Genomic DNA, 12443 nt, shown 5'->3' on the forward strand with positions numbered 1-12443 from the left:
CAAAGGAGCCCAAATCATGTTCCCAAGTAAGGTACTTGGGTGAATCTGGGAGGAAATGTGCTGGGGTTTTGACTTGTGCAGGACAGAGCCTAGATAGGTTCTGGCAGGGAAGGGATTTTGTAAGGGGCTGCTTTTGGGCATTTCAGATTGAAGGGCTGACAGTGGTACCTGGAGTGTTGCACCTTCTGGGTGATCTAAAGGAACGTTCGTTTTTGGCTGCAGGCTGTATGTTTTCAAAGGATAGGATCACACAGGTTTCTTTCTGTGCTTCTCACAGAACTGCAGGACCCCAGCTGTCCAGAAAGAGGTAAAAGGGAATGGAACAGCTCTGTAGCATCCTGAGTGTCAAATGATACTCAAACAGCAGCATATGGGCACAATAAAAAAAAAAGGCACAAATACAGAAAACTCATCTCAAGTGCAGTCTGACCATTTAAGGCAGTGGGGTGGTCACATTCCCACAACTGGCATCAGCAATGGTTTCCTTGGGCCAGCGCTAGGTGTGTTTTAGCTGCAAAACAGGTTGCACCAGACAGTTCCCAGTTCCTCTGCTGTGGTGGAAGCCGCCAGTCTGTCTCCTTATTCTGGGGAAGGTTTTCCATCTTCGTGCATCAGAAGACAAACCACTCCACAGCACCAGTTCTGAGTAGCTTGCAACTGGAACTGTTTTGCAGCAGGTGTAAGCAGAAAAGCAATGCCATTTCACTTCAGGCCAGGTCACCAGCATTGACATATGGAGCACCCCAGCTAAAAGGAGACTCATGGGACAGGCTTGTGCTTTCATATCCAGTTTTATTAGTGTTGCATTAGTACCGTAAAATAGTTGACAAGGTTGCGCACGTTGCAGTTTGTTTCAAAAAAAGGCTATTTACATTTAATTTGTCTTCATAAAAAAACCTAAAATCCAAACAATACAACAATGAAACAGATGGACAACTTAGAAATCTACAAAGTGGTAACATCCCTTCATATGCCATGGTCTGAGCAATGCTTGCTGTGTGTGACCCCTCACACATTTTGTACCCATACATAGCAAGGTGCTTCTCTAAAGGGCACATTGGAGTAAAGACGCATTGTACATGATGCAGAGACACTACTTTCTGGGAACCTTCCCATCAAGTCATAAGAAAGAAGCTGACTGGACACAACAGTTTGATGTCAGCATCCTTTCTTTTAAGGAAATTAATGACCTGCTACTAGCCAAACTGCGGCATCTACTTCTCTTGCCTCATGTCCTAAAGCTACTAAGAAAAACCAAGAGAGCTCACCACTCCAAGAGTATTTCCCATACCTTTCCCAGAATCTTGCCGACAAGGCCTCTCAAAAGTCTGTGGGAGACACTGCACGTGGATTACGGTCACCTCTGTCAGGCTGGGAATCCCAAAGGTAACTTCATGCATCTGAGTCACCATTGTGCCATCTCTGCTAGATACAGAAATGCACTGAATGAAGGGGCAATGGCTTATATTCATCTCCACTTCTAAGAAAAAACCAGGAAAAACAGATGCTTCTGTGGCAAAAGTAGACCTCTCAACTTAGACTTCACATTCCCAAGAGGCAAAGCTCCCAGCTGAAAGTGAAATATCAGAGGGGCTTCACTCTCCTCTCACTATTTCAGAATAGAGGCAAAGAGTATAAGACTCTACACTCACCAGGATGATTTCCCTTAATACTTCAAAGGTGCCAGGTACTATCTTTGAAACCTAGAAGCCAAATGACTTCTACAATGCTCTACTGATAAAAAGTAACCATGCAGTCTGATCACAGATAATCTGTAGCTGAACTATTACCACCCAGAACACATTCACAGCAAGAAGATTATTTTGGTGAAAAACACAACAGTGCCAGTCAATTTGGCTTTTAACTGGGTCAGCTGTTGCAAGTGAGCACGGCAGATCTATGCTAACCCACAAAACTTTCTATCCTATCTTTACCCTCTGCCCCTTCCTCCAAAAATGAGACAACAGGCTTGCTAATTAAAAGCAGCAAAAAGCAGCAGCCAGGTCTAAGAATTTGAAAACTGGTGATGGAGAGAAGAGAGATTTTGTAATTAAATCCAAGATGTAAACAGGGCAACTGTAGAGCTGAACAGAAAACATGGTTGGCTTGTTTGCAGATGGACTGAAGGTGAGATACATGGAAGACCAGCAGCTCAGTGAATATGCCACTCCAGAGATTTCCATGAGAAACATGGCATCTCTTTAGGGCAAGTCAAATGCACCTCTAGCCAGCATTCAGCTCTGGTAAGCATCTGTCCAGGTCTGCCATTAAGGCCTTCCACCTCTCACCAACCCATGGGAAAGATGGAAATTAGATCTGCAGCTCTAGGTCAGCGTAAGAAGCAGCCATTTCTTTAGATCCTATCACCAAGGAGGAGTGGAGGCTGCCAGGAGGACATTAGGAGGGGGAAATGGGAGCCCTGCTAAAAAGAAAGTGCTGGAGTCAGACCAAAAAGCTGTCTCCTTGTCAGAGTGGAGCGAAGCTACATGGAGCAGTCAGAGTAAAAATTTTAGGTCATAGTAGGAATCAGACAGCTGTTGCTCCTACAGTACATTCCTGCACGAGGCCCGTAGAGTGCAGCCATCGTCGTGCAGGTGATGCAGTAGCTTAGCAGGTGGAGGGTGGGATGCTGCCTGCTGAGAAGTAGGTCATTGCTCCAGCCCCACCCTGAGTCAGGAACTTGCATCTTTGCTGCCAGAAATCCAGGAGCCTAAAATAAAAGTGACCTCTAGGTTCTCAGTTCTGATTCGAGACAATGCAACAAAAAGGAAAAAAAAAATTTCCTTCTTAAATCACATTTTCCAGTGGAGATCTCAAATTCCTCTTTTCAAGACACCATAACAGTCTTTAAGCATTGAGCCATACTAGGTTTCTCACCTTGAGGGGAAGTCTTTCTGCATTCATCAGTGCAGAGGCTTTTAAACAGTCCCCAGATATGCTGATAGGCTTCCCAGCAGGTGCAGTAACTAGGCAGTCCTATTGGTGAGCTCTACGCAGGGCCTTGCATTGTCCTAGAGCGCAGATACCAGCTGCATCCATTGGTAGTCACAGCAAGCGACTGCAGGCACATAAACAGACTTTTCCCAAATTGTTTCCTGGAATAGGGGGATGGGTTGGAGAGCACCATGTAGGAGACCCGAGACCTGCCTTACCAACACCCTTTCCTGAAAAATCAGCCTGGTGTTACAGCAGACCTCATTCATGGCAGAGCTTCCTTGCACTCTACTAAGGACCTGTCATCTCAGTGGTCAGGAATAGAGGACACCACGTAAAGAAGCTCCACGATGTGCAGAATAATTTCAGTATAAAAACTTAATCAGACAAATATTGCCACCAAAAAACCCCCCAGAGACTCAAACTCCAACCCTTGACTGAGGCAGGGAAGCACAGTTACTAGCCATAGAGAATGCAGCTTTCCTCAGATCCCAACAGTTTCACCAAGGTGGACAACTGGCACCTGATTAGGCTGCGAGTTCAAGAGTTTCCTTGGAAACTGTGCTGGGCAGAGTGTTTTATTGCAAGTTGCTGTGCTCCTGCAGAGCAGCTTCCTGCAAGGAAAAACTTCTGCTGCTCAAAAGCTTTGGGCAGCAAGAGGGTGGAAAGTTTCCTGGTGAATTCTACTGTATACAATTAACAACAAAAAAAACCCAGTAACCCACATGAAATGCAACAAGTGAAAGTGCTCACGAATGCACAGTAGACTAGTAGGAAGAGGGCAACATACATTTGATATGCAGGACGTGGAGCGCCCCTTGTTAGCTACAGTTCGTCTCACTACAGTAGGCTGAAATATAAAAGAGGAGCAAAAGTGACAAAATCCTTCATTGCACCCGGTAAACAAAATTATTGCAAGTAGCCAGTTCAAGCCCTTCCCACCGCTGCAATGACAATGCAGTTCAGGGCAAGGATGCCTGCCAGCACTGGAGTGAGAAAAAGAAGTGGCTCCTGGGTGGGGTTTGGTCACTCTGCTTACACAGGAATGCGGGGGATATAAGGAAGAACCCATATGATGACTTTCATTAACAGGCCCACCTGATGCAGCAACGGCCTCAGTAAAAAAGAATCAATGTGCTTATGTGCTCTTTCAAAAGCTACTGCTGCCAGGAAGCCCTGAACTAGCCCAGAGGAACAGTGCAAGTAGCCTTGGAAAACACCGACCACTAGACATAACTACATTCAAAACAGAGACCTCCCCCTTCCACCATTATCGAGAATTAGTAAAAGGAAGCAGACCCTCTCTCTTCAGCACTACAGTAAAAAAGTATTAATAAAAAATAGGCTGAGGTGACCAGCTGTGTTAAGTGTTATGGTGCAAATCAGTGCACAACTATTTGATTCCTAGCATGAGTGCACTATCGACTTGGTGGAAAGACCCGTCACAGCCAAACACAAATAGATTTCTGGACATGGCCCTTACTGCACTGAAGAGGAGCCCTTTCCATTAAAATGTATAAGAAAACAGCAGCCCAAGTGAGCTGGAACAGGGATGTGCCATGTGTTGTGTGAGTTGGATGTTCCTCTTTATTGGGAAGAGAAGAGAGGCACTTAGGACTGCAGTAACCCTCCCTCCTCCTCTGGCAGGGGCACTGGTAACTGGGTATGCCTCTCCCACTGGTCCATTCAGGTCCTGCCCAAACCAACAAAGCTCTTCCTGGCTGGACGTTCCTGCCCAGGGGCATGACCTGCATGTAGGCCAGAGCAGATTCTCTTGCCATTTGCTCACCCTAAAGACAACAGTAAGTCAGTAACTGTCCCAACAAGCAGGCTCTGGGGAAAAAAAAAATATTCTTAAAACCTTGCTGCCTTTTTAACAGTGATGGTGAAGGAAGCAATTTGGCAAGTGCTCCGAGAACCTGTGGCTGGTCAGGCCCAACATCTGTCTTCACAACTAGAACTCCCACACAGTTGCCCTCAAGAAACTCCCTCCAAGGGAAGGAGTTGCTGTGGTGTTTGCTTTAGCCCCCACCCAGCTTCATCTGCTTGGATGCCCTGTCCCAACCCTGAAACCATGTTGCCAGGGTATCTTGAAGGCAGCCACTGGATGAGTGTCTTTTGCCATCGGAGGGAGAGCCCTGTCACCACAGCTTTCACAGCTACTTGTCACCACCAGCAGCGAAGTGTGCGGCACCCCAAGGAGAAGAGAACACACTAGCTCCAGGGAGACAAGACTGACTTAAGCCTTTACTGAAGAGAGATTTGGGCTTCATTACTCTTGTTCTCTGGAGCATGTTACTGCCTGCTCAACAGAGCAAACTGCACTAGTCAGGGGACAATTTCTTGGGAAAAGCTGCTGCAGCAGCTGCTCTGGCTCAGGAGCCTCTACTGCTGAAACACCCCTTTAGAGCCAGTAAAAGAAGCCTTGAGAATTGGAGCAACCTTCCTCTAATATCTGCCAGGGATAAGTCCATACTTGGGAGAGTGGCTAAGAGAAAACATAAAGCTTGAAGTCTTCTCATGCTTGAGTTGCAACTCAGCTGCAGCTCAGAAGCAGAGCAGGCTAGGGCACTTCAACAAAGGAGCTGGCTGGCGTTCTATAGTGCATGATGCTCTGCTCCACTAAAGACTTAAATGCTGTTGTAGTAAAATCCCTTCCCACAGCAAAAAGCCCATGGGAAGCAACACTCAGAAAGCAGTGGATGAGGACAACAAGGTCCACATCTAAGTGCTGGGTCGTGAGAAGTGCCAAGTGCCTTCTGAGCCTTCAATTTCTGTTACAGCCTTCAGCACCTGGCAGGATGGGTCCTATGCAGGCAAATGTCTTGGGTAGTTAAAGGTGCGCTGTGCTCCACTGGTGTATTGATGCAGTCAAAAAATTAAATCAAGGAGAAGATAAACCCCAAGAGAGATGCAATCCATGCCCAGGACACCTGGAAACTACTGAGAAGCAAGTTGTGCATTCCTACTGTCAAAAGACTTTGCTCAACAGAATGGCTGCCCCTCTCCGAAAAAGCAGCAGCAACTTACACTTCTGGAACAAGGAATTTAGGTCTTGGCAGGTAGCTAGAAGTGTGTGAGGGGGACCCCAGCAGGCACTACCTGAGGGACAGTGTGAAAGTTGAACAGTTTCTGTGAGCCTGTGTCGCTATGTGCCATCACATGCATGTGTGCTTTGCTGTATGGATGTCAATGTAGCTGGTATTGAAACTGCAGCTGGTCATGTGTAAAGGCTCAGGCAGCTCAGGAGCTAGTCTCTAGACCTATAAGACAGCAACTCATCTTTCCTGTAGTTTGTTTTTTGGCAACTTAATTAATAGTTTTAAAAAGCATTAAAAAAAAATCTGCAGCTACAAAAGAATCCATTCCCTTCAGAGACTGGACAATGTTTTATTGACAAGTAAATAACCTGTATGAAAAACTAAATAGCAGCAACCCCACTGAATTGGTGTTCTTCAACTGCAGCATCCAGCTGCAGGGGGCATTGTGACTGGCTTGGTTTGGTTATGGGATAGATCTGGGACAGTGGGATTTCCTTGAACTAACTTAGTGTCATACATTTCAGTCTCTGCCCAACCTTAGTTAGGTATGAGAATGAACAAACCTGCCCATTTCAATAGCTGAACTTCAGCACCACCACACTGAAGTCCCCTCCCTGTGGACAATTTCTAGTCTCTCCCCTATTCTAGAGTTGGGGGTTTTTTTGACAGACCCATACTTCAGTCTTGGCATACAAGCTATCTGGTACCAGACTACTCTTGACTCTTTCAGGGGCAGGACAGAGGAAGTGTTGGAAATTTCTCCACAAATTGAAGGAGGTCATAGCACCTGCACCCAGCCACCTGTACCCCTTTCTCCAGCAACTCACAAAAACCATTTAACCCAATCCAGAACCCCCAGCCCCAAACACACCAATGAGGTTTCAGGTTAATAAGCAGTTCAGTTATTCAGCTATCTGCTCTTAAGTTCTAGGAGGTTTCAGGCAGGTCGCTCCACTTCTGGAGGTTCCCCTATTAATTTCCATGTTATCAGCACATTTCTACTTTAAGACTGGGATTGTTTTTTGCTTTGCTTTTAAGGGGTTTCCTTCCCTTGTAGTAAACTCAGGAATTAATAGAAAAAAGTAATTCAACAGTAATCACATCTGTAAGTAATCTGCAGGAGAGAGAGCAGAGTGACTTGAGTCAGAGTTGGCACTCAGATTCCTGGCTCCTGGGCAGGCGTGCAGTCTCCAGACAGGCAGAAAGCCCTTCCGCTGAAAGCAGCTAGAAATTGGATTTGGAGTGTCCAAATATGCAGATGGGAAAGTGCTTGACATGGGAGGACCACTGCGCTGCCAGCTGAAAGAACTTCACATCGTTCCACTCGACACCATCAATCAGGACTGTGGGTGGGAAAGGATAAAAACATGGAAGTAGGTTAAAGAGCACTAAGCAAGAACCACTGCACTAGCAAATCCCTCAAGGCCAGGGCATCCTCCTGCTTCAGTTAGTACCAGGAATGGGAAAGGCAGCAAGGGAGCAGGAGAACTAGAAGAGAGACCTTATCAAATCTCATGCTTCAAGCTGCTCCTCAGCTGAGATGGGCAAAATGCCAGTACTCTGCTGGCTGCCCACCCTTGGCAATAGGATCATCATGGCAACTGACTACATGCATTATGCAAACATTCTCTTCTTGCTATCAAGCATCAAATCCAGGTCCTGGCTAGAACAAACAAGATGGACCCTTGTTCCAGAAGCAGCACCTGTAGTTTCTATTACAGCAGTAATGGAATCTATTGATTTCACTGTCATTCAATCTCTTGTACTTTACTAACCAATTCCCAAACTTTTTTGGGCAAGGCATTATCAATATAATATTAGCTGCATGTCTTTTCCAGGTCTTGTTTTATCAGTTTGGATTTTTAACTGAGAATTTAAGGATTTTTTTTAAAAAGAAAAAAAATACAGCAGACTGTGCAATTGCATTTGTTCTGGGAAGTGACAAATATCCGATAACATTAGCAGCCTGAACTCCCCTGAGCTAGAATTAAAAGGATGAACTAAAACAGACCTCCTGACTTATCAGTTACACTTGGAATTTACAAGCAACTTGAGCCACATGGGGATGGCTTGCAGCTTTTATTCTGCAGTTTCTAGTGGAGTCCCACAAGACTAACACTGTAGCCACTTTATGCTGATGAACTTTAACTTTATGCCACTTTGTAAGATGCTCACAGTCCTTGCTTCTTTCTATTAGGCACTTTGTCAGCTTTGGAGAAGCAGGGCAATCTTTAACTTTGCAAAATTCAGTATTCAAAATCCATGAGTCACTGACACCAGGTTTCAATCTCCTTGGTTCTCATCAGATAGCCTGCAGTCCCTGCTTGATCTGCCTAGTTCTCAGAGTTGTGGGGCTGATGATTATTTTGTGTTGGTAGCAGGAGGCAGAGAACACAGGAAGTTTTGCCATCTCTTGCACGAGTCTGACAATAGTAGGGGTTTTGCTGAAAGACTCAGCTCCCAAAGTGGCATTGCACAAACATCTTGGGCTTCATTTCAAAAGGTGCCTTGCTCTCTTGGTTGCAGAAGCAGCCATAAGAATGTGATCCTTAAGAGTTCAAAATCCAGAAAGCAAAATTGCAAGGTCTAACATCTAACCTTTAAGAGTACTGCCATTTTGAGTGCCTAACTCATGCTTTTAGAGCACTGGGGTTGGTGATGCTGCTTAGGCCACACTGCCTCCATCTTCCAGGGGAAGCCCTGGGGGCAGGCTCCAATTCGACAACAGAGCAGACATGCACCTCTGCCCTTCACTGTTACTTCCTACCAATTCTCTGATGAAGAGATACATGACCTAAGGGGAACATGGGCTCAGTCATGCCAGGCTTGGCTGTGTCGTACCTGCTACCACCTTGGAATTTAGGCCTACCTGGACAACAGTGACCATCTCTAGACCCTTTGGCCTCACAGATAGTTTCTTGAAGCAACATGTGCATAAGGAAGAGTGAAAACTTAAGAGAAGGGCACACAACTTACCACAGAGTAAGAGGGCAGTAGGGCTTTGCTGCAGATCAGCTGATTTGCAGTAGCCACTAAAATACATATTGCTACCCTGCAAGAAGGTAGAAACTGACCTGTGGAGCGTTAAATGGAAGAGGGATTAGCTACTGCAGGTTCGCTTTCACCTTTCGCTTTCAAGCACACTGGCGCTTGCTAAGAAAGGGCTGAGGTAAAGTATTGCCCCCTTCCACTGTGCAGGAAGCCATGTGCCTGTGCCGTATGCGAAGGGAGTGGTGGGAATTAGAAAACACGGCTTTCACAAAAGGAGAGCAAGTAGCCAGCACTGCCCAGGGAGAACAGGGAGATATTGTGGGTGCCTGCAGGGAAAGTCTCTTCTCAGACCATCTCTGTAGCCAAGCTGATCCAAGGTGTCTGCAGGGCCTCTTGGGCACATGAGCAGGTACAATCAGTAGCAGTCTGGATGAGTGAATATAAATCTCAAGGACTCTTCTGTCAACAAGCCAGTCACAAGAAGCCTATCCCTCTTCCCTACACACCTTTAAGGCTTTCTTCTGCAGTTGTGGCTTGGGTGAGTGGAGAGGGCTCAAACTAGACTTCTGGTCTACCCTGGGAGCCATGAGGGAAGCCTGGTAGATCAGAATCTCCTGAAGGCTTTCACAAGCTAGCCTAAGGGACCCTCATATCTAGCAAGGAGAATGGGGGAAGTTGTGATGGGCTTTGGTATGGCCTGGGCTCAAGGACTGGTACAGCCTCGCTGCTGGATGCAGGAGCTGGAACTGCTCATAGAAAAAAAAAAAACTTGCAGATTTGCCAGTACTTGAGCAGAGCCAACAGTAGCCTCCATTTTCCAGCTACAAAGCTTAAAGCTATGATGCACCTGATGGGTTGGCATTCTGATACAGGCTGTTCCCAGCCTGGCTTCCATTATGGCTCTGAACAATGATTGTCAACCTTTTCCAAACTGTAACCCGATGTTGCTAAGAGTTTCAGAACATCCCTCCACCCAGCCATGAAGGAAAAGGGTTGCGTGCATCTGAGCCTGCAGGCAGTCTCTAAATTGAGAACCCAGTTTTAGAGTAGCCTCAGGGTTAGTTTAAACCAGGACACAAGCTGTAGCACCTGTTCCACAAGTGGCACGGGCAGTTGCTGTGTGGCACTAGCCCTGGGTGCTCAGTAAAGGGAGGCACCAGAATGGAAGGAGGGAGGGGCAGGCAAGGGGCTGGAGCCTCTGGCCACACAGAACAAAGTGGGATAGCAGGAGGTACAAGGTGTCATCACCAAAGTCAGGTTAACCCTTTACTGGCCCTGCAGTCACTACCAAATTCAGGGCTTTGGACCCTCACTCACATAAAACTGCAGTTTTCTCTCTTGCAGCAGCATCCTGCCTGGACTCGGCTCCACACAGTGAGAGGCCCAAGCTTCCCTGCCTCTGTTCTAGTGCCCCAGGGCACATACTGTCAGGTACACTTCTGGGAAGCAGGGGTCAGAGTAGCACCGGGGAAGGGCATGGGGAGGGGGCAGGGCAGGGCTTAAATTTGCAGGATACTTGTGGAAACAGCTGGCCACCACCGCTTTAAACCATGCCTAGAGGGTGGTTTCAGCATCCAGAAAAATCACTAAGGAAACTACCACATACCCTTTCCACTACAAATGACCCCTATGATGGCTCTATGCCACCTGTGGATTTCCTTGCATCTGAAGACTCTTGCTTCAGCCAGATCCTGGTCTACTTTGTGCCACAGACCAGCATAACATCAGATTCGCCAACGGGCAGGGGGACTGGGGGTTGGCTCAATATCAGCAAACCCACCTGTTACCAATAAAACACTCACCCTCAAATGAAAAAATAGTTCACTTACCCCGCAGCATATTCTGCTGATGTTTTGCTGTGCAAATCAACCTACTAATTCCTTCAATGCATTGACTCTTGGATTCAATCTCCTTGTCTTTTGTTTTCTTGGGCAAAAACATCACTAGAAGAAAAAATTTTAAAAAATTAATAAATCAAACAAACTTAGTTTCTGCCGGCTAGAAAGTAACACTGGAGCAAACGGTTTTTTACAAATCTATTACTGAATCCTAAATTTTCTACAAACTGGTCCTCATCAGTTTGGACTTTCTAAAAAAACCGAATTCTTACTGCTTCAATGCCGTTCACACGACCTCAGTCTTCACCACCATTGCTATGTTAGCTTGTTTTAACCTCAGGCAAAACTGCCCTGCTGGGATAGAGATACACATATTCCATTCCAGCCCCTCTCTGGCTCAAATACAGCACACTCTGCATGGCCTTAGGACTAAAGAAAAAGCCCTTATCAGGAATTAATATGCAACAATGCTTATTAGCTACAAGTACAGCCTGGGCTAAGCCTCTTGCCTTGTTTCTCAGAGCATCTTAGGCCTTTAGTAGCAGTCTTGAAATTGATAGGACCCAGTGATATCAAGGCTGCTTCAGAAAGCCTTCATATAGAGGACTCAAAGCCCATTTAATCAGTTATACAGTTAAAACAACCTACAGTTCTGTTGCAAAAGTAAAAAGAGTAGAGCTAAAAGGGAACTGGCTCTGGGGTTGACCCAAAGAGTACTGGTTGATGGGAGCAAATCAACATGGCACGAGGTGACCATCGATGTCTCTCAGGGCTCGGTACTCAGGCCAGTACTCTTCAACATTTTCATTAATGATCTGGATTTGGGCATCAGATGCAGACTGGCAAAGTTTTGGATGACACTAAACTATGGGGGAAGGCAGTCACACTGGAGAACAGGTTGGGGATACAGGCTGACCTGGACAGGCTTACAAGGTGGGCGGACCAAAACCTGATGGCATTTCACGCAGAGAAGTGCAGGGTACTCCACCTTGGGAGGAAAAGCTGGCATCATACTTATAGGCTTGGCAGTGTTACACTTGCTAGTACCATGACTGAAAGAGACTTGGGGGTCTCGATTGACCACAAGACGAACATACACCATCAAAGCAATGCTGTGGCCAGCAAAGCAAACCAGACTCTGGCATGGATCCACCAATGCATCTCAAGCAAAACCAGGGATGTTATCCTCCTGCTCTACTCAGCCTTAGTGAGGCTGCAGCTGGAGTACTGCATCCAGTTTTGGGGGCCCCCACTTCAGGAGGGACAAGGATAAGCTTGAGAGTCCAGTGGAGAGCCACCTGCATGATCAAAGACCAGAGTAAGCCTTGAGGAGAGGCTCAGGGACATGGGACTCTTCAGCCTGAAGAGAAGGCTCAGGGGGGACTTGGTGGCAGCCTATAAGTACATAAGGGAGGTGCACCAGGATCTGGGAGAACACTTATTTACCAGGGCTCCCCAAGGGATAACAAGGTCTAACGGCCCAAAATTTCTGGAAGGCCAATTTAGACTGGACACGAGGAAAAACTTACTTATGGTCTGAGCGTCCAGGGTCTGGAACAGACTCCCCCCAGAGGTGGTGCAAGCACCTACTCTGGACTCTTTTAAATGGCTTTTGGATGCTTATCTTGCAGGTGTCACT

General features: G+C 46.5%; 1 protein-coding gene across 3 annotated transcripts in view; it reads right to left on the reverse strand.

The window, feature by feature from the left end:
- Positions 1–772: 772 nt before the first annotated feature.
- The window catches only part of PACS2 (phosphofurin acidic cluster sorting protein 2), a 136411-nt gene continuing 124740 nt past the window's right edge, over positions 773–12443 (reverse strand). For all 3 annotated transcript variants that reach the window (XM_090046821.1, XM_090046818.1, XM_090046819.1), the window contains exons 23-24: positions 10796–10909; positions 773–7318 (exon numbers count right to left, since the gene is read on the reverse strand). In XM_090046821.1, the coding sequence (XP_089902947.1) occupies positions 7200–7318; positions 10796–10909 (233 nt within the window). In that variant the 3' untranslated portion in view covers positions 773–7199. The remainder of the gene's footprint in view (positions 7319–10795; positions 10910–12443) is intronic.

Source organism: Crocodylus siamensis, chromosome 5 (genome assembly GCF_052110815.1).
Source record: "Crocodylus siamensis isolate JL-2025a chromosome 5, ASM5211081v1, whole genome shotgun sequence".
NCBI classification, from domain to species: Eukaryota; Metazoa; Chordata; order Crocodylia; family Crocodylidae; genus Crocodylus; species Crocodylus siamensis.